Consider the following 22764-nt stretch of genomic DNA (forward strand, 5'->3'; position numbering starts at 1 on the left):
CAGAACTAAACAGAGAATTCTCAATAGAGGAAGCTAAAATGGCCAAGAGACACTTAAGAAAGTGCTCAACATCTTTAGCCATCAGGGAAATGCAAATCAAAACAACTCTGAGATACCATCTTACTCCTGTCAGAATGGCTAAAATCAAAAACACCGAAGACAATTTATATTGGAGAGGATGTAGAGAGGGGAACACTCCTCCACTGCTGGTGGGAGTGCCAACTCGTACAGCCACTTTGGAAAGCAGTATGGAGATTCCTCAGGAAAATGGGAATCAATCTACCACAAGACCCAGCAATTCCACTCTTAGGCATATATCCAAAGGAGGCAAATTCATACAACAAGGGCATCTGCTCCACTATGTTCATAGCAGCATTATTTGTAATAGCCAGAACCTGGAAGCAACCTAGATGCCCCTCAACTGAACAGTGGATAGAGAAAATGTGGTACATTTACACAATGGAGTATTACTCAGCAGAAACAAACAATGGAATCTTGAAATTCGCAGGTAAATGGATAGCACTGGAAGAAACCATCCTGAGTGAGGTAACCCAGTCACAAAAAGACAAACATGGTATGTACTCACTCATATATGGATTTTAAACATGGATCAGGAGAGTGCCAGTCTGCACTTCCACTGATAGAGAGACTGGGAAACAGGAAAGAACCTAAAAGATATGCATGGTACCCAAGAGAAGAGAAATGAGGCAAGATCCTCTGAACAGATGGGGAACACAGCAAGGGGTGGGGGGGGACCTGGGAAATAGAGAAGGGGAGAAGCAGATGAGAGAGTAGGACGTGGAGGAACAGGAAGGTCGACTGGGGGGGTAAGATTGGGGGAAGAGGGAATCATAGGTTAGAAGACAGATCAGGCACCATTGTGACCTCTAGTGATCTAAAGGGATGACACCAATTGGAAAGCTAAGCAATAGTGGAGAGACCACCTCGAATGCCCATTCCTGATAGTGAACTTGATGTCTATAACCATCTGGGAGCCTTCATCCAGTGACTGATGGAAGCAGAGGCAAACACCCACAGTTAAATACTGAACAGAACCCAAGGAACCCAGCAACAGAGAGAGAGGAGTGAAGAGCAAATTGGCAAAGAATGGGCTGGCAAAACCAGCAGAGACAGCTGATCTGAACAGGGGAGAGCTCTTGGACTCCAGACCAACAGCTGGGAGGCCAGCATGGGACTGATCCAGACCCCCTGAATGTGAGAGTCAATGAGGAGGCCTGGGCTACCTATGGGGCCCTGAGCAATAGATCAGTATTTATCCCTCGAATACTAACAGATATCGTGTGTCCATAACGCAAAAAGGTTGCTCTCTCTGCCTGGACTCTTAGGGAAGTGCCTGGACCCTACCCTGAGAGAAATGACAAACTCTAGATATCTGCTATGCAGAAGGAATTTGGCAATAGGGTGGGAGGATGGGGGGGAGGTGGGGGGGGTGCGGGAGGAGGGGAGGGAGAGGGAACTGGGATTGGCATGTAAAACAAGCTATTTAAATTTTTTTAAAAATAGTTAACTCAAAAAAAAAGAAAGAAAAGAAAACCCTGAGGTGTCAAAGCCACAATGGGAAGGAACACAAGAACTGCACACTGACAAGAAAGAAGCCAGGCAAACAACCCTAACTCTATGTGTCCTCACTTTCTAACCTGCACACACCTCTCTCTAGGTAGCACCTGACTACAGGGTAAAGGCAGGAGGGCCTCTGAAGCTAGCCCTGGATGGAGGTCCGCCTCCAGGGTGCAATCAGACAAGGGGAGAAAGCAGGGCTAGAAAGTACAGCAGACAGCAGAGACCTGCCTCCCAGATGGCTCATCCGGAGGGCAGATAGCAGAAGAAAGCAGGGAGCACATGGGTGCAGTAGGAGCCGCAGTCAGATGACCTGCAGACAGCAGAAACTGGCCTCAGAGAACGCTCATACTGAGGGCAGCGCCTAGAGGGAGACAGCAGGAAGCATGTGGGTACACACAGGACCTGAAGGCAGAGAGCTGCTCAGGAATAGTAACCTTTAGGTCTGGGTAGCTTCTCAAGGCTCTGGATCCTTGGAGAGCTTTGCTGTGGAAGGGATGATACCCTCTCTGGACTCCTCTCTAGAAAGAGACTCAGCAGGAAGTCAGGCAGGCCCAGGCTTGTATCTTCACTTGCTTTCTATGTGACAGTGCCACAGCCCAGCCAGTAGACCAATGGTTCTCAAACTATGGGTCGTGACCCTCTTTTTACAGGGGTTGCATCTCAGATATTTACATTATGATTCATAACAGTAGCAAAATCAGTTATGAAGTAGCAATGAAAATAATTTTATGGCTGGGTATCACCACAAATGAGGGACTATATTAAAAAGTCATAGCATTAGGAAGGCTGCAGTAGACAGAAAGCAGATCAGCTACTTAAACACACAAATGTAACATACACAGTTGTTAACTGGCTAAATAAAATAGTAAGAGGAACCTAAGGGTATCACGGGAGTAGCAATAGGAAGATGCAGTTGCCAACACCATGGTGGAGAAAACAAAGCTTAAGAGACCCATGGGTTGAAATTTAGACCCTGCCCCCACCCCGAGAAAGGAGCATTCCTAAGCCTGCTGGTCCCACAGTCTCCCTCAGGACCACTTATTCACATAGCCTGACAGGGAGCCAGATAGAAGAGAAGTGTGCTCTGCAGAGTCCCAGCACCAGCAGCATAAAGCAGCCCTAACCTGAGAGACAATAACAGAACAGCACAGGAATCCTGCAAAAGAAACTCAACCTTCCTAGGTCTTAGTTTTTCTGGTCTGTGACATGGGTGTGAAAATGGATGGAAAATTCACATGATTATTGAGAGCATTACATAACCAAACTATGCAAAAATTCAATGGCTATTCAGTAAAAGTTAATTTTCCTGCTCTTTCCAAAAATTAGAACAAGTAAAACCTAAAAACAATGTGAGAATTAATCAGTATATGTGGCCCTAGGGCATGCCTAGATTTTCTCATATTTTTGTAAATTAGTCATATTACATAGTGTATTTGTCTTAATTAGTGTTTAATTTCTCCTTTTACAAACTAGCCTACCCTCTCTTTCTTCCTTTTGGCCTTTGTTCTTCCATTCTCCTGAGCGTTCTCTCTTTCTCTCTCTCTCTATTTCTCTCTCTCTCTCTCTCTCTCTCTATTTCTCTATCTCTTTCTCTTTCTCTATCTCTCTCTCTCTCTCTCTCTCACACACACACACACACACACACACACAGAGTTACAACATTCTTTGTAATAAATGCAACAAAAACACAGCTGGTACCCAGCCAAACCATGGTGAATCCAAGGAATCCAAAACCAGGAAGCAGAGTCCTCTCACACTGCTCAGAGCTTCCATTTTCAAACTCCAAGAACAGACATTTTTCCCCAGTTTTATGGGTAAATTGAAATTGGGCTAAAGGCAACAGAAGAGTGACTCACCTTCAAAATCTGGAGAAACTAAAGTTAGAGAAAACATGATGTCCGTAAAGCAGAAAGGGATGCTGCAAAGGATAAGGCCAGAGAAAACCATCCTCACAGTTAGTGGTCTGAGGAAAACTTCAGTGCAAAGATATCAGGATCCAGTCTGAACTTGATGAAGAAACACTAAAATATGCCTGACTGTCTACTTCCATGAGCCTAGCCATGATGATCATAGATTCACCCTCTGAAACTGCAAGCAAGTTCCCAACTAAGTGCCTTCTTCTATTAAAAATAAAAAGCACTGAAATAATAAACAGAAGTCTCAAGCCTAGAACTCTCTTTCAAGATACCTAGCTGAATGAAAGGCCAATAGTGTTTCACTTCAGCTCTTATGGGGTATTCCTGCCACAGACCAACGCCAGAGAGTATGTCCCTTCTGCAGAGAGCAAAAGGTCAAGTCGGGGAAGGCCCCTCAGCTCAATGGAACTCCAGAGAGAGGTGCGCAGGGAATGGAGCAGAATCTGGGCTAGGGATTTCTATTCCTATCTCCTCTGCTTGGCCTTTTGGGGTAGAAAATAATGTATTTCTTGGGGGCTATTTTTTTTACTTCCAGAATACATTTTTCCTTTTATGAAAGTCAGTGGGAAAATACAGTTCCCTTTCCAGTGTTTTAAAAATTACTTTTCTGGAACGTATCTACTTAACTGACAATTTAATAACGAACTCTCAGTAAGATGACAGATGTTTAGATATACAATGGTAAAATGGAGTTTTTTCTTTGTTTTAGCAATTACTTTTATCATTTAAGAGAACCAAGTTTATTTCTATTGGCGCTCAGAGTGCTGAGGGATTTCATATTGAAGATCTGAGGTTTCCAGCAGGAAAACCCTCATAAATTTAAACACAAGAGAATCTCCAGTCTAGAATCAAAATCTGCTTAATGTCTCGAAAGCACCAGAAGCCTCGATTATAGTCAGAAAATTCAGACTTTAGTTAAATTTACAACAGAGGGCCGGGGGGGTCCTGAGGAGTTTAGAGTACATTTTGAAGCCCTGACTGTTCCTTTCCACATCCCAGCCATTTGAGACACCAGAATGTGACTGTTTTGTGACAAGCTGGGTGACAGGCAGTTTTCAAATATTTAAAACTTCCAGTTCTTTTCTTACTTTTTGAGGTTATGGATCTGTACATGGGAATGAGACCCACAAGAAATTCTGGCTAGTGACTCACAGGAGAAGTGGGTAGCCATGCTGTGTTATCTTTAACTGACTGAAATTGGCACGGGGATAAAGCATGAGCCGATCCTGCTAACAATCGACTGTTTCTTTCTCCCCTCAACCCCCTGCTCCACTGTCTGGAGTTTTGGGACAAAGAAAAGCATTTTATCTTTCAGGGGTGGGGGGGAGTTGATAGGAAAAAGTCAAACATTTAAATTTGAATTCTTCATGGAGTTACTCATGGGTTTTGGGTTTTTTTTTTAATTTCTGGCTTTGATTATTTTTCAAACATAGAGCTCTTTAGAACAGTAAAGTTTGTTGATTTTTAAAGAGTCCAGTGTTGTACTCTAAAAGTTTATTTATGCTCTTTGATATCATCAGGTTCATCACTGAAACACAGTATCAGATCGTCTGTGCACTCTGGATCATCTTAGTTCACAATATGAATTAGTTCTTGTGTCACTATACTTATGAGTAAGGAATTCCAAACAAAGCACACTTGGTATCACAAACAGGCTTGATAAAAAATATAAAGCAATTCAAGGAGTCCAGTATGGTGGTGCATCCCAGCACTGGGGAAGCTAAGGAAGATGGATTCTGTTCAAGGCCAGTCAATTTGGGGGTGACAGGTGGGAGTGTCCACTAGATGAATTGGAGTCATACAGAGTCAAGTTTGGATTCCTAGCACCCACATCAAACCTGGCAGGTAATTGCCATGCTCAAGAAGTGGAGATAAGAGATTCCTGAATGACCTGACTTTGTAAATAATGTGGGAGTTTATGGAGCAAGATACCCAACAATGTCAACTTCAGGTCATACCTATCTATAAACACATGTACTCATATACAGCCAACCATGTATGCACATATACATACCACACATAGTACATATGTTAAAAGGGAGAGAATAAAAGGAAGCAGGGAGGAGAGGGAAGACAGAAAGGTAGGAAGGCAAGAACACTAGAATGGTTTCAAAGCAGCAACTTCTACTCAAAACAGGTTCTGCATTGTCTGCATGGAGTTAGGGAACCCTATGGACAGAGTGCATGTTCTCTGCATCAGATATCCCAGTCTGAATTCCAGTCCTATTCCTTCTTAGAGAAGGAGAAACTAAAGGTGAATATTTGGTCCTTGTGTGAAAAACCATAGTTACACAAAACCATTGCTTGCTAACTTCTACAGGTACTGTAATGATTCAATAGGATGACACGCTAAGAAGACCAGACATCTTTTAGGTGCTCAGTAAACATCAACTACGTTTACTTTCCATGTCATCCTTGTATTTCTGGAAGTTACAGTCACCAAACACACTAAAAGTTATGATTGTATTTTTATGTCATGGTCTCTAATTCGTTTCTTCCTAGCTTCATTTACATTCTTCTATTCTTCTACTTTTTTGTTCTATCTCATCTTGAAATTTAATGTCTGTACAATAATTAATCAAGAACAAACTTCAACTCTTGCACTGTGCTAGTTCCTTATTCACTACCACTAAATGCCTGACAGAAATAATTTTAAGAAGGGATCATTTTGGCTCAGTCTCAGTGTGCAATCCACCACAGTGGCTGGTCACAGTGACTCTGTAGTCAGGAAACAGACAGCAGTGAATGCTGAGCCTCAGGCTGCTTTCTATCCATTCTAGGCCTCCTGCCCCAGGACGGTACCACCAACATTAGGATGGGTTGTCCCACATCAATTAAATTGACCTTAACCTAGCGATTCCCTCATAGACATGCTGGAGGCTGTTTCCATGTTGACTCTGGATCCCCTCAAGCTGACCAACCCTCATTCTCATGCTTGAGAACATACTAATACTTACTAGCTGCCAGAGAGCAGCACACTACAAGAGAGAAACTATCATTAAAAGATGGTAGCCATATTCTTCTAAGACCAATATCAAAGCAGAACGGGGGACAAAATGAGAAAAAAAATGAGCAATGTATTCCTTTGGTGAACAAGGTTCAGCCATCAGCAGGACGAGGGACAGGATAGCCTCTCTGCCTATTCAATTGCTGATTTTGTTTAACAGTTCAATCATTGATTCAAAATTGATGAGAGCACGTTCATCTATCATAAGAGGGAAAAGAAAAGTAGGTATAAAATAGAATAGGCTGACAGTGGTTCAGAGTAGTTCTTACAGTTCTGTGTCAACTAGGAAAGAAAAGAATCAGTCCATGTATTCAAAGACTCTCCTGGAGTTTCAAGTTGAAATTTAGAGAAGCTGTCACCGCTGAGCCTGGGGACAGTGTGCACAAATTCCTTCTCTTTGTCAACAGTGCGCAAAATCAATACTTTTATCTAACTTTCAGGAGAAGGTTAGAGAAGTTTCCTCAGCCTGCCCTGGCTCCCCAGGAGTGGACAGAGGGACTTATCCATGCTCATCCTGATGGGCAGGGTTTCTCTGCTGGCTGGCTGCTTCCACTAGATGTCTCCTGCCCTGGGCTCCCCAGGAGTAGACAGAGAGGCTTACCCATGCTCATCCTGATGGGCAGGTTTTCTCTGCTGGCTGCCTCCACTAGATGTCTCCGAACTTCCATCACCGCCTCTTTGTGCTTGGTGTTCAGTAAGGCTTCCCAGAGGGCCTTGGCTGAGGTGTCACTACAGTGAAAGCACAAAACAGCTTAGAATAAATTCCTATTGGGAAATGGGAAGGACTGGAGGAAAAGAAAAACGCCCGCATTGTAAGCACTAATGTAGTCATTCCCACTGGTATTAACTCAATACAGGACGTGTAATTCATTTAATAGGCAGAATATTGAGGAATTAAGGGGACAACAAAACCAAGACCTAGGGAGAAGAAAAGCTACATTGTTCCATGAAAATATGAGAAAATTACATACTAGATATTTTTTAAAGATTTTTTTCACTTGAAAGTGGTTCACAGTGCAATTTTAGCTAAACAAACATGAATGTCATATAAGCCAAAATTAAATGCAAAGCTAAAAATGACTTATCAGTAGTTACAAGCACTGTGTCAACTTGAGATAGCATACTGTCTGAGAAGCACAGAGAAATCCTTAATGGGGTTTCTTCTTTGGATTCTCAATAGACTTCCTAATTGGCAGAGTTCCTATTGAATAAGAATGAGGGCTTGCATTCAGTAGCAGGCCCTGAAGTATCCCACTCCAGGCCTTTGGTTGGAAGGATGGTACTTATGGAAGCCTTCACAATTATCTGTTGATAGCAGCCCCAAAGCCCTGCATTATGCAGGGTATCATCTGGGTTCACTTCCCAGTAGCTCTCTGTCTCATCCGCCATGCTGTGTCCTCATTATAAATGAACACAGTGTTCTATCCGGAAGGCCACTGCCACAAAGCCAAGTATACACATTTGTAGTAACGTCTTCAAGCCTCCATATAAAGGAAACAAGGATGGCTTCTGTCCTTTCTCCACTTAAAGCCCCACTAACTCAGACACTAACCTCTCAGTAGAGTAGGAACTCTTATTATCACAACTTTTCCATAGTGAAGTAGCATCTTTAAACACTCAAAACTATAATTCTTCTTATGGTTATCTTGGCTACAGTTTGGTGGACTGAATGATACATAGAAATGCAGGAAAGCACATTTCTCATTATCTGTGAGGATGTTTCCAGAGGGTCAGTGAACTGAGCAGGGAAGACTTGACCTCAACGTGGGCTATAATGTCCAATATTTTGAGCTCTGGGAACTAGAAATGGAAGGAACAGGGGACATTGTGAGCCTGGACTTGACTCTTTTTTTTTTAACTTTTTTTATTACTTTAATTTTCAATAGCTTGTTTCACATGTCAATCCCAGTTCCCTCTCCCTCCCCTCCTCCCACGCCCCCCACTGTCCCCCCCAGCTTCCCACCCTATCCCCACTTCCTTCCACATAGGGGATATCCAGAGTCTGTCATTACGCTCAGGGCACGGTCCAGGCACTCCCTTAAGAGTCCAGGCTGAGAGAGTATCCCTCTTTGTGTTATGGACACATGAAGTCTATTTGTATGCCAGGGATAAACACTGATCTAGGCCTCCTCACTGACTCTCACACTCAGGGGGTCTGGATCAGTCCCATGCTGGCCTCCCAGATATCGGTCTGGGGTCCAAGAGCTCTCCCCCTTGTTCAGATCAGCTGTCTCTGCTGGTTTTGCCAGCCCATTCTTTGCCAATTTGCTCGTCGCTCCTCTCTCTCTGTCACTGGGTTCCATGGGTTCAGTTCAGGAATGGGCATTTAAGGTGGTCTCTCTACTATTGCTTAGCTTGCCAGTTGGTGTCATCCCTTTAGATCACTAGAGGTCTCAGTGGTGCCAGATCTCTCTTCTAATCTATGATTCCCTCTATTATGGTATTTCTCATCCTGTTCTCCCCCTATTCTAACCCCCACTCAACCTTCCTGTTTCCCTATGATCTGCTCTATCTTCTTCTTCTCCCCCTCTCTTCTTCCCAGCTCCCACTCCCCCCACACACACCTCTCGCTGTGCTCCCAATCTGTTCAGGAGATCTTGCCTCATTCCTCTTCTCTGGAGTACCATGCATATCTCTATTAGGTTCTTTTCTGTTTCCCAGACTCTCTGTCAATGGAAGTGCAGACTGGCACTATCCTGATCCATGTCTAAAATCCATATATGAGTGAGTACACACCATGTTTGTCTTTTTGTGACTGGGTTACCTCACTAGCGATGGTTTCTTCTAGTGCCATCCATTTATCTGCAAATTTCAAGATTCCATTGTTTTTTTTCCTGCTGAGTAGTACTCCAATAAAATGTTTTCCTTTTTAATAGTTGCCATAGTTATAGTGCCTCTTCACAGCAATAGACAGAAGTTGGTACCAGAGACTAGGTATTGCTGTGCTAGGCCAGACCACATTTTTGTTTGGAGTAATATGGAATTTGGTACTTTGGAATAGGAAAGCAGTAGAATGCTTTAAGTACTGCTTAATGGGTCATACTAGTAGGATCATGGAAGACAGTGGTGCTGAATATGATTTGAGCTCAAGAGGTTTCAGAGAAGAAGAGTATTAGCATGTGACCCAGAGATCAGTCATGTGATATTTTGAAGAATGAGACACCTTTTTGCCGTTATCCTAAAAGTCTGCATGAGGATAAAGTGAAGAGTTCTGAATTAATTCCATTGGCAGAGAAAAATCTTTTATTATTATTATTATTATTATTATTTTAATTTTAAATATCTTCTTTTACATGTCAATCCCAGTTCCCTCTCCCTCCCCTCCTCCCACACTCCTCCACCATGCCCCCCCCAGCCTCCCACCCTATCGCCATTTCCTTCCACATAGAGGATATGTAGAATCTGTCATTTCACTCAGGGCAGGGTCCAGGCATTCCCCTAAGAGTCCAGGCTGAGAGAGTATCCCTGTTTGTGTTATGGACACACGATGTCTGTTTGTATGCCAGGGATAAACATTGATCCACTGCCCAGGGCCCCATAGGTTGCCCAGGCCTCCTCACTGACTCTCACATTCAGGGGGTCTCGATCAGTCCCATGCTGGCCTCCCAGCTGTTGGTCTGGAGTCCAAGAGCTCTCCCCTGTTCAGATCAGCTGTCTCTGCTGGTTTTGCCAGCCCATTCTTTGCCAATTTGCTCATTGCTCCTCTCTCTGTGTCACTGGGTTCCTTGGGTTCAGTTCAGTGTTTAACTGTGGGTGTTTGCCTCTGCTTCCATCAGTCACTGGATGAAGGCTCCCGGATGGTTATAGACATCAAGTGGCAGAGAAAACCTTAAAACAGCCTCGTACTGACTCTATTACATGGTTATTAGTGTTCACTCTAGTGAATATATATAATGAGGATAAAGCTGAGCAAATAAAAATACAAAATGTACAATTTGAGGAGAAAAGGAGTACCAGGAAGTGGAATGAAGCAAAGTCCTGTGTTCAAGAAGATAAACAGATCAAGAAATGTAATAAAGGGAGTGGTGACCACAGGCAAGATCCCACCCAGGTTAAGTTTTCAACTTGTGAGAAGGAATTTAAAAAAACTTAAGAGACAGGTGTGGTAGTACATGCCTTTAATCCCAGCACTCCAGAAACAGAGGCAGGCAGTTCTCTTGAGTTTGAGGTCAGTCTGGTCTACAGAGTAAATTCCAGGACAGTCAAGCATAGGCAGTGAAGAAAACTATTAAAAACAGAAAGTGTAATTGAACAAGGGGGCCATGTTCCAGTCCCAGCAAGTAGTAGAACTTGGCAACTTGGGCTACGTGGTCTCTGGTTTTAGAGTCAAGGATAGAAGAAAGAAGTTATGAATCTCCCTCCACGACTAAAGCCAGGCATGTGTCAGAAGTATCCTGAATGGAGGTCTAGAGAGGTCATTGAGTGAAGCTGTGAAGGTAAATCCTGGAGTTGTCAGAATTGTGGGATACTTGCCGAGGAAAACTCCTAACAGGGAGTGCAACCAGACCAAGAGAAACAAGTATGCTGTAGTTAACAAAGCTGAAAGTAACTGGAAATCTGAAGAGCATTTTCATCAGATATGGAGATACAGAGTTTGGTATTTGCCCAGCGGTTTTCAGTCTTGCTTTGGACCTTCCTTACTATACTCCCTTCCCTAAGTTTTGAAAAGGTAGTGTATATCCTGTGTCATTATATGTTGGAAGTATGTGATCTGCTTTTTTATTTTGATTTTACAGTGGACTACAGTTAAGAGATTGCCTGAATCTCACAAGAGACTTTGAACTTTTAAACATTGTTGAGACTGGGACAGTCTATGGAGACTTTTGAAGTTGGACTAAATGCATTTTTCATTATGACACTGTTACAAGCTTATGGGGGCCAGGGAGTGGAATGTAGTAATTTGAATGTTATTGGTCCCCATAAGCTCATAGGGAGTGGCATTCCTAGGAGGTGTGGTTTTCTTGAAGGAAGTGTGTCACTCTGGGGGTTGGTTTTGAGGTCTCCTACGCTCTAGCTATGCCCAATTAACTTCCTGTTGCTTGTGTATCAAGGTGTAGAACTCTCAGCTCCTCCTCTAACACCATGTCTGCTTGCACACCACCATGTCCCACCATTATGATAATCAACTAAACCTCTGAACTGTAAGTCACCCCATTTAAACATTTTCCTTTATAAGAGCTGTCATGGTCATGGCGTTTCTTCATAGGAATCGAACCCCTAAATAAGACAGTGGCCACTAGCAAGAGTCTTTAACAATTATAGCTGCTTTCTCTGCACTTTCTTAAGAACTTTAAACTCATGCAAGTTCCTTTCATCAACAAGCTGCACAGTTGTTGTCTCTTGCTGTAGAACTAAGAACAGTCAACAGTAACCATGATATGACCTGGACATTAGGTTATCCTAAAAGATCCTCCCCAAAACTCATGTGTTCATTAATTTTTAACTCAACCTCACTCGGATTTTTCAGGAAGAAAACAGAATATTGCCAGAAAGTAACACATGATCTCTAGCGTAGTGCTCAACAGAGTTGAGGCACATTCTCATAGCATTTGAGATCTACTACAATCTCAAATAAAGCACATTGCTAGTAGGCATTATTTACACCTAATCTAAGCCCTTTGTGTCCTTTTGAAACCTACTTGATCTTGCTCAGTCTTTTTTTTTTAAGGACAGGAATGGCTGATCAACATCTTTTTAATAACTCTATCCTGAAACAGCTCTTACCCCTATTAGTACGTAAGATTTCTGTGGAGCTGGAGAGATGGCTCATCAGTTAATTGCACTTGTTGCTCTTACAGAAGACCCTAAGTTTAGTTCCAGCACTTAAATGACAGCTCACAACTGTCTGTAACTCTAGGCCCCAAAAGCCTCTGTGGGCACCTCCTAACACACACACACACACACACACACACACACACACACACACACACTTTAAAACTTAACTCTCTTTAATTTAAGGATTTCTAAAAGAGAAATAAAACACAGCTTTAAAGTGGTATTTTCGGATACTATCATAGCCGTCTATTTTCAAAGTACTTTAGAATGTATAAAACAGAATTGTGTTCGCAGCCGTCGCCAGCGCCGCCTCTTGCTTGCCGAGCTAGAGCAGAAGGAGAAGGGGGATAAGTAAGGAGTTGCCCATACCATGACTCATACAAAGTAAACTGCCAGCAAATCCACCGGTGGGAAACAACTGGCTACAAAAGCCGCTCGCAAGAGTGCGCCCTCTACTGGAGGGGTGAAGAAACCTCATCGTTTCAGGCCTGGTACTGTGGCACTCTGTGAAATCAGACGCTATCAGAAATCCACTGAACTTCTGATTCGCAAGCTCTTCTTTTAGCATGTGGTGCGAGAAATTGCTCAGGACTTCAAAACAGATCTGCACTTCCAGAGTGCAGTTGTTGTGCTTTGCAGGAGACAAGTGAGGTCTATCTGGTTGGCCTATTTGAAGATACCAACCTGTGTGCTATCCATGCCAAACATGTAACAATTATGCCAAAAGATATCCAGCTAGCACGCCGCATACGCAGAGAACGTGCTTAAGAGCCAACTATGAGGGGAAACATTTCATTCTCAAAAAAAATTTTCCTCTTCTTCCTGTTACCAGTAGTTCTGAATGTTAGATATTTTTTCCATGGGGTCAGAAGGTACCTAAGTATATGATTGCGAGTGGAAAAATAGGGGACAGAAATCAGGTATTGGCAGTTTTTCCATTTTCATTTGTGTGTAAATTTGTAATATAAATGCAAGATGTAAAGCATTAATGCAAGCAAAATGTTTCAGTGAACACATTTCAACAGTTCAACTTTATAACAATTATAAATAAACATGTTAAAATTTTCTGGACAACACCACCACTTAGAATTTTTAAAAATAAGTAAAAATTTCTTGTTGATGGCAACTAAATGGTGTTTGTAGCATTTTTATCATACAGTAGATTCCATCCATTCACTATACTTTTCTAACTGAGTTGTCCTACATGCAAGTACATGTTTTTAATGTTGTCTGTCTTCTGTGCTGTTCCTGTCTGTTTGATATTAAAATACATTAAACTACAAAAAAATAAAGAATGTATAAAACATATTGCTTTGAGCCTTTCCTCAGGCTCAATGCCATGATCACTAACTCAATCTAAAGAGCCTCAGAGAAGCCAAGTCACTAAAGTACACTCAGCCTGAAACTGCAAAAGTGGAGATCATGTTCAGGTAACAAATTTACAAACCAGTGAGCAACTGATCAAAGAGGATCATTTGTTATTCTCAATAGTTTATGTTGGGTTTTATTCCAATCCTTAATTTCTTTAATACCCACTAGTCCCCCTTTAAATTGACACATGGGCCGGGCGTTGGTGGCGCACGCCTTTAATCCCAGCACTCGGGAGGCAGAGGCAGGCGGATCTCTGTGAGTTCGAGACCAGCCTGGACTACCAAGTGAGTTCCAGGACAGCCTCCAAAGAGAGACAAACCAAAAAAAATAAAAATAAAAATAAAAATAAAAATAAATTGACACATGGGCTTCATACAAGACAGAACACAAGAATGCATAGTGACTGACATTTAAAAAGCACAGGCCCTCCAGGTAACCAGGCCCGGAGCAAAGAGGCCTGGGAGTAAGACAAGAACATATCCAAATGCCCCACCGCCACGCAGGAGGCAGTCTGACTGCTGTCACATGTGTGTCACACATAAACCAGCCCCCTACCCAGAGACCCCGGAGTTCCCCTGCCACAGACCCATTACACTGTGCTGTGCTGCCTGTCTGCTGGCTAATAAATCCCTTGCTTGAAGGGCAAATGAATTCCACTCCTCTCTTCTCACACTCTTTTCTTCCCATTGCTTCATAAACAGATAAAGATAATAAAACTGTCTCAAGATTTTATATTTTTCTTTGGCTTGTTTTAAATAATATCATATTTCCCCTTGTAGTCATCATTAGTCACTAACAGTCATGCTGTTTCACATTGTTGATTATTTTCCACTTCAACTTTATTGTGTAAATGCACACATACCCCCATCCCACCCCCTACCCCCCCAAAAAAAACCAACAACTTTCTAAGGATGGGGAGATTGAGATTGATCCCAGGTAAACATCTGCCACAAAAGTGTGAATCCATGAAAAGAATGGGAGCCAGATACACACACACACACACACACACACACACACACACACACACACACACACACACACACAGTGGGAGGTAGAGACGAGAGAATCCACAGAAGACTGTGGGCCAGCTAGCCTAGTATACACAGTGACAAACACAAGGTAGAAGGTAAGGGCCGACACTTCGTGTTGTCCTCTGATCTCTGCATGCATGCCATGGATATATGCACTGTACTCTCACACATGACATACAGAGAAATATTTTTTAACTTTCTGAATTTTCAAATTACATATATATAATAATTTTTAAAATGAAAATACAAAATATCACATGTTCGCTATATTCTTAAAAAATACAGGAAAAGTATCCTTTAGTTATTTTCTGATTCCTAAAACTGACAAAGTGAAACCATTTATCTAACATCCTGTTTTTAGTAATTATTTTTAAATGATGAGGATTGGAACCTCTGACCTTAGAAGGCAAAGCTGGACTCTACTACTGAGCCATATCCTGTATATATCATATCTTTGTATAATAAAAATAGCTTAAGGAGCATTCGAACACAATTCTAAAACTCCAAGTACCAATGAGCTATCTGTGTCTCTGAATAATTCACTTTATCTCCCTGGGATGTTACATTTCTAAGAGGAATAATGCTATTTTCATTTATTGAGAACTATGTCACAGGCAATATGACTATCTCATTGATAACAATTCTCCAGGGTATCATAACCCGTTTCATAATTGAAGAAGCAGATTCTTTAGAAAGATTAATTGGAGTCCCTCCAAGCCACCAGAAGATTCTGTTGGGACTGTCTGCCTCTCTGATCCCTGCCTCAAAAGGCATAACTATTCCTTTTTTTTTTTTCTGTCTTTTCTCTTCCTTTTGGATGCTGCCCAGAGCCTGGGTATGCTTTTTCTGGTACTGTGGCCTCCCCACCATGTGGCTGCTTTTCTGTTATGAGGCTGACTTCCATGCCCCAGGCTCAAATGCAATGGCTTCCTTCCCCTTCCCGTCTGCCATCTTCCCCCTCTGAGCAGCTACTGAGACTGACAGCTTGTCTATTGAAACTGTCCTCAAGCTTAAAACACAGGGGAAAAGGGTTAGTTTGCCCAAGTTATATAGTCAATACATTGTAACATGAATCCCTTTAAAGTCCATACATTAAACTTGATTGTATATAACTCTGAAAAGGAGGAGGAGGAGGAGGAGGAGGAAGAGGAGGAGGAAAAGGAGAAGGAAGAGGAGGAGGAGGAGGAGGAGGAGGAGGAGGAGGAGGAGGAGGAGGAGGAGGAGGAGGAGGAGGAGGAGGAGGAGGAGGAGGAGAAAAGAGGAGCAGGAGCAGCAAGCAGCATCGACAGCAGCTGGAATGCCAGTATCTGAGGATAAATCTCCTCCACATTTTGGTCCTCCAGAGTCACATGCAAATTTGATTTACTCTCCAAAGTACACCAACTGATAGGTAACTGGTCCATGCTGTTATTTCTTTTATTAAAAGTATTTTTCCGGGCCGGGCATTGGTGGCGCATGCCTTTAATCCCAGCACTCGGGAGGCAGAGGCAGGCGGATCTCTGTGAGTTCGAGGCCAGCCTCCAAAACAATACAGAGAAACCCTATCTCGAAAAAAAAACCAAAAAAAAAAAAAAAGTATTTTTCCTTTCACAAAACTAGTGACAGTAACAGAAAAGAATTAACAAAAAGATATCCCACAAACTTGTAGAATATGAATTAATCATTTTTCTACCATCTCCTCTGCCTTTAAAGTCATATTTTCCAGATATAAGTTTTAATTCATTGTGGTTACTAAAATACAAATTTGTTACAACTCATTCTTTGAAGTATATGATAAAATAGATGTTTGTCTTATGAAAAGATCCACTGTGTTGCTATGAACTGTAATTAGCTTATATATTATGAGTAACTGTGTAAAATGCCAAATTACATACAAATGTGTGTGTTTTTATAATCTATCTTGTATCCCTAAAACTAACATTGTTTTGACAGATGACCACATTAGAAGACTACACACTAACAATCACAACTTGCTACAGATACAATCTTAAAATCTTTCAAAAGACTTCTTGCATGAAGATATGGTTCTTTCCATTCATTTCAGGCTCTTTATTCACCATAATTACTCAGCTCTTATTGGAATTTCAGAAGTTGACTTAGTTTGGCAAGTATGAAATGTCAGATTCAGTCTACTAGAAATAAACAGGAAATATTCACCACCAAATAAAATCCAAAGACGGCAGCATTAATTTTTAAAAGGTGCTTGAATGTTGAGTCACAGTACTACTCAATCAAGTAGAAGGCATGTAATTAAGAGGCTGCAGCTGAACTATGAATGCACACTGTCATCTTATGACTAAACTTGGAGAGATGGTTTCTTCGTAGTGTGCAGGGAAACTAAGCTTACTCACGGGATCTGTGTCACCAGTTTCAGTGTTCCAACAGAAACACAATAACAACAGCAGTGATAAACTGAACAATCATTTTTAACTAGTCTTAAATAGAGCAAGCTGAGTCATAGTTTGTTACTTGAAGGAGTAATGGCTTCCATCTGTGTGAGCCTGATGAGCTAAATAAATAACTCAGACTTCAGCAGCCATCTTTCCTCTTGACTGCTATTTTAAACATTTCAGCTTTAAGAAACATACCCCTCAATCTTGATCTCAATAAAAATGAAAGAATTACAATATAGGAGACAGGAAGCAGACCCTTGAAACTGGAAACCAGTCTCTCCTTCATCATGCAGTGCCTCCTGCAGCTGACCGGTCATGGAGAGAGCAATGCTAGCCTCTGGAGTTAGATCTACCAAAGAAACCAAAAGAGCACATGTTCCTTCAGGTGACACAAACAACAGCTTGCAGAGGACAAACAGTGGTCTAAGTGAGGGGTAAATGTCAGAAGGAAGCTGAGGATGTAGTCCAGGTACGGACCTATGCAGGGAGCAAGTAGAGGGACAAAATGGAATTAGAGTAGATTGAGTTAGTGTAGCTATGGCAATGAGCCTGAGCAATCCTTTCAAGGAGATGAAAGAAATGTAGATGCAGCCAATTGGTCCAGTATGCCCCCCTCCCCCGCCTGCCACTCCAGGTGACTCAAGTCAGAGACAGCTGGCTTCTTCTAACGGCAAGAGAGGGTCTTTAACAACTGATTGCATTGTTGAAAGATCATGTGGAATTTACAGTGCCAAATGGACCTGAGGACTAAGTTGAAAGCTGCCCTATGTCACTGAGATACATCCCTATGGCTCTTTTGACTTTTTGAGACAGGGTCTCACTAAGCTACATAAGCGCTAGCCCTGAATTCACTGGGTAGTTTAGGCAGGTCTTAAAATTTACAGTCCTCTTAATTGAGCCTCATAAGTATCTGGGAGTAGAGTATACCATCACTAGGCCTCACTTGAATATTTCTAAAGAACCTACAATATAATGTTCTAGGTTCAGATAAATGGTTTTCTTCCTGGACCCCTAGCAAATGTGAGCCTGTTCCAAAATTCTCTTCCTATTTTATATTTATAATACTTGTCACTAACAGGAAGTTATCTTAGTAAGTTTTGGAATAAAGACAGCAATAAAGCATTAAGAATAGAGAACACTGGCTTTAACTGAATGTCACCATCGTGGTTCCATGGGTGGTCATAATCAGTCACCAACACCTTATGGGGTCTACATTACAGTTTGAAGGCATACAAGAATGAAAACGTTGGGCACAGTGTTTCTCTCACAAGTATTTAAAGTCCAGTCAGAGGAAAACAAGACAATGAACTAGTGATTATGAAGTCATCCAATAATGAGGGCATGTGCCTTTAACCCCAACACTCTGGAGGCAGGCTGGTCAATGTGAGTTCCATGCCTGTCTGATCTACATAATGAGACTGTCTCAATAAATAAATAAACAAACAAGTCATCCAGTCTGAACTAATAGGGAAAACAAAAGGCACTATTTCATAGAAGCAAATATAAAGGAGGCACAAAGAAAAAAGCAACATGTAGGAAGGCCACAGGTGGAAGGCCTGCGCACTGAGAACCTGAAAGGCATTAACCACAGCTGCAGTCAACAGCATGAGCTTGTGGGAGGAAAGGAAGGGGGAAGATGAAGAGACAGCTCAAACAGTAAGGACAGAGCAGATCCACAGTCTTGCTCAAACTCCAACATTAACTGTTTACCCAAAGGAGAGGAGAGCCACTGAGAGATCTTCCCAGGGCACTGGACTCAGACTTGGCACAACAGGATAAATGTGCTTACTGGTCAGCATGTATAATAGTATTACAGAATAATGAGTATTCCCTTCTTCCTTTTGAATGCTCTTATTTTGGGCTTTATTTATTCAACACATTTTTGAAAGTCCATTATGTACCAGGCACTCTTCTTGGGACTTAGGATCCTAGAAGTCATCTCCTTCTGCTTTCTTCACAGAGAAGAAAACCATCATTATGATAGATCAATTTGAACTTGAGTTTTGCGAATGGCGATAGTTACGGATCTGTTTGCATTCTTCTACATATTGACAGACACTTACACCAGCAACATTTGTTGAATATGTTTTCTTTTTTCCATTTTATATTTTTAGCTTCTTTGTCAAAAGTTAGGTGTTCACAGGTGTGTAGGCTGATATCAGGGTCTTCAATTCAATTCCATTGGTCCACCTGTCTGTATTTATGCCAATACCAAGCTGTTTTCATTTCTATAGCTCTATAGTAGAGCTTGAAGTCAGAGATGATGATGCTTCCAGATGATCCTTTATTGCATAGGATTGTTTTGGCTATCCTGGGTTTCTTGTTTTTCCATATGAAGATGAGTATTGTTCTTTCAAGGTCTGTGAAGAACTGTACTGGGATTTTGATGGGGATTGCATTGAATCTGTAGATTACTTTTGGTAGGATTGTCATTTTTATTATGTTGATCCTACCTATCCAAGAGCATGGAAGATCTTTCCATTTTCTGATATCTTCTTTAATGATAGATCAAAAATATCTTGGTCAAGTCAGGTGTAGTGGCACATGCCTTTAATCCCAGCTCCCAGGAGACAGAGGCTGAGGGATCTCTGTGACTTTTGAGTTCAAGGCCAGCCTGGTCTATGTAGAGAGTTCCAGGACAAACTTTGTCTCAAAAAACACTAAAACAAACCCTTGGTCAAGTCATAAAGGTTTGATTGATAAAACACTCTGCTTTAGAAGACAAAAACTCCACAGAAGCTTCTCAAGAACAGAAGGTGGAAAAAAGCACAACCAAAACCAAACAAAAACCCCACTCATAGCAACATGCACAGCCTCTCATGTAGGCTCAGTATCTGAAAGAGTTAGTTTAAGGAATCTGTGTCCATTCTCATATGCACTTTCAAAACCAACAAAAACAAAAGAACCTCAGGGCTAGCCAGGGGGCGCTCTAATTAAGAGCATTTGCTGCTCATCCAGTAATCACCAGTAATCACCAGTACTTCCAGCTCCAGAGGATGAACACAGTCTGTGGGCTGCTGTAGCCACCCACAAATGTCTCTCTCTCTCCACACACCTATTTTTATATTAACTCTATAACTATAAATACAGGAAAAGAACTTCTAGCAAGAATGCCAGCAAGTGCTACGAGAAAGCACTGTAAAGGCAGCTGAAGGACAATCTGGGCTTTCTGCTGAGTAACTCCCGTCTCTACAGCATGAAATTTAGACGGAACCCAATACAGCCTGCAATAGGTTAACTCCCCAAAAGTTAGATTTTCAGAGTTGATACCTATTTCTTTCTTGGCAGTGAACACAGTCCAATTAGGAACAGCAACCATTTACTTGTCGTTCAACTGCAATCTTTCCACTGTACCTAACTACAGAGCATTCCTTTACCTTGTTTAAAGCAGCCATGGTTTCTATTTAAATTAGGAATCCCAATGCTGCAATGACTTAGAGTTCAGTTTCCTCACAACACAGAGCACAAGCCATTCTACATTCTTCAATATGGAAGAGGTTTACTGGTTGAATATGCATTCTTTATGTCAAAGAGGCAGTATGTCAGCAATTAGAGACAAGAGCATCTACCTGTAAGTCCCTCTGCTTAACATGCAATTCAAGCAGAATTCTGAAAAGTATATATGTTAAACACAATTCTCCATCACAAAAAGCAGCCAATAATAGCTCTGTTATTTTCAGTTATTTCAATACTTCATAGTGGGCACTTTTATTCTTTATTTTTCATAGAAGAATCCATAAATTATTCATAAATTCTGCTTTCTAAAACTGTAGCTAAGCCCAGAGGATCTCAGAGTCTTATTTTTCAACTTCTCTAAGTAAATAAACACAAGAAAAATATCTGCCTTGTAGAATTGCTTTTGGATAAATTGTGACAATACATCTTAAAACAAAACTCTGACATGAAATGCTTTTTTTCCTTTCAAAGTAACATGTCAATGAAACGCATTTGGAGGGAGAGTAGTTGATAGAAGCAAGCAAACAAAAACCCAACAAAGCAACACACACACACACACACACACACACACACACACACACACACAGCTCAATGGGCAAGTCTTAGCAGACACCACAAATCAGGTCAACCCTCAGCATCAAAACAACAAGCAGTCTCATCCAGGGGTTTTATGAAACAAATCAGATACAGACACAGGGCAATCACACAGCACACAGTGAGGTTTCAGTCACCCATACTGTACTGACAGTTACAGGAAATATAGTGCATGTAATTATACATAATACCTGATTCTTCAGGGTTACAGTCATGGCTTAATGTATACACTGTAATTTACTCTATTATTTTAGGTTGTATTCCTTATTTTTTATTCTACCGATCTGGTGTACACATGCGCATGCACTGTGGCACTCACGAAAGACCATTCAGCCTGCAGGAATTGTTCTCTACTTCCACTATATGGGATCTAACTCAAGTGATCAGCCTCGGTGGCGAGCACCTTTCCCATCTCTCTTTCCTATTTTTTCTCTGTCTCTCTGGCCCTCCTTTTTGCAATATTTTGTTAAGACAATGACTTCTTTTTTTTTTAACTTCAACAAGTATAATCTAGAAAGTCTGAGCAGTTGTTTGCCTTAACCTTCTCTAAGTCCGTAATCCACCCCATCTCCAGATCCTGCTCTGGAGGTATAAGAGGAGCACCCACCACCATTCACTCATTCACTCATTTGGTTTTTCACTCAGTGTCTCAAGTACTATTCCAGGTATGTGACAAAGTGGCAGATAAAACTGACAAGTATCTCTACTATCATGCACGTCTCTACCAGAGAGTGTTCTCCATGTCTCTAGTAGAGAAAGAGATCAACATAGAGCACAGACAACTGGAATACAAAGAGCAGTGCTGGGGGAAAACGCAAGTGAGATGGCAAATACAAAGTGCGAAGGTGGACAGGAAAGCGTTGAGAGCCTGCAGCCTCGTTTCACAACAGTATGAGGGCTTGTCCTACCGGTCTCTAGATGAAACAAAGCCCACGGGGACAGTCTCACTCCGCAAGGACCAGTAGACCTCGGGATAGGGGAGAATAGGGGAGCAGCCAGCATGCTCTCTTCTCTCGTGGAAAATTAATGACTCTCATGGAGGTGTTAGTGTCATTTTGCCAGTCATGCATGGAACATATGTGATTATCTCTGGAAACCCCATTTTTTTTTCTTGAATACTTTCCTCTAAAATTTTTTGCTTCTCAGGTTTCTTGTCTGGGGATGCCAGCTGTCCCTTCAGACCTGGGGAGCTTTTCTGATTCAGTGCTGACAGGATCAAAGGCAGATCACCCTATTTCGGTAAATATGCTTTGTTAAGTTTTGAATGACATTGCTGTTCTTGAAAATGTGTGTCTAAATCAATCACCTTTTAGTTTTGAAAATATAGGATGTACCTGGCTGGATATTTGGCCAAGCTAACAAAATGATAAGTGTTCTTTTTGGTTTAAAGATGTTTTGATGTAACAGTTTAGAAAAAAAAAACCATATTTGACATATTAGTTTTTGCCAGAGTTTAATTTTGGAGGATGGGAAAAATAAGTCTGCTAGTATGGAAAAACATGATTGTTTTAGATGTGTAGATAAAGAAGTGAAGATATGCAGGCCAGCCACTTGTGTGAAACTCATCTGGTGGTCAGACAATTCATTTTTTCACTCCGATACCTCTTCTCATCTCAGGACCTGAACCCAGGCTGTGGCAG

General features: G+C 41.7%; 1 protein-coding gene across 3 annotated transcripts in view; it reads right to left on the minus strand.

Moving 5' to 3' along the window:
• Scfd2 (sec1 family domain containing 2) overlaps positions 1-22764 on the minus strand; it is a 341734-nt gene that overhangs the window by 289981 nt on the left and 28989 nt on the right. For all 3 annotated transcript variants that reach the window (XM_040747205.1, XM_005080782.4, XM_021233387.2), the window contains exon 3: positions 7106-7233. In XM_040747205.1, the coding sequence (XP_040603139.1) occupies positions 7106-7233 (128 nt within the window). The remainder of the gene's footprint in view (positions 1-7105; positions 7234-22764) is intronic.

This window comes from Mesocricetus auratus, unplaced genomic scaffold (genome assembly GCF_017639785.1).
Source record: "Mesocricetus auratus isolate SY011 unplaced genomic scaffold, BCM_Maur_2.0 Super-Scaffold_100006, whole genome shotgun sequence".
Lineage (NCBI taxonomy): Eukaryota > Metazoa > Chordata > Mammalia > Rodentia > Cricetidae > Mesocricetus > Mesocricetus auratus.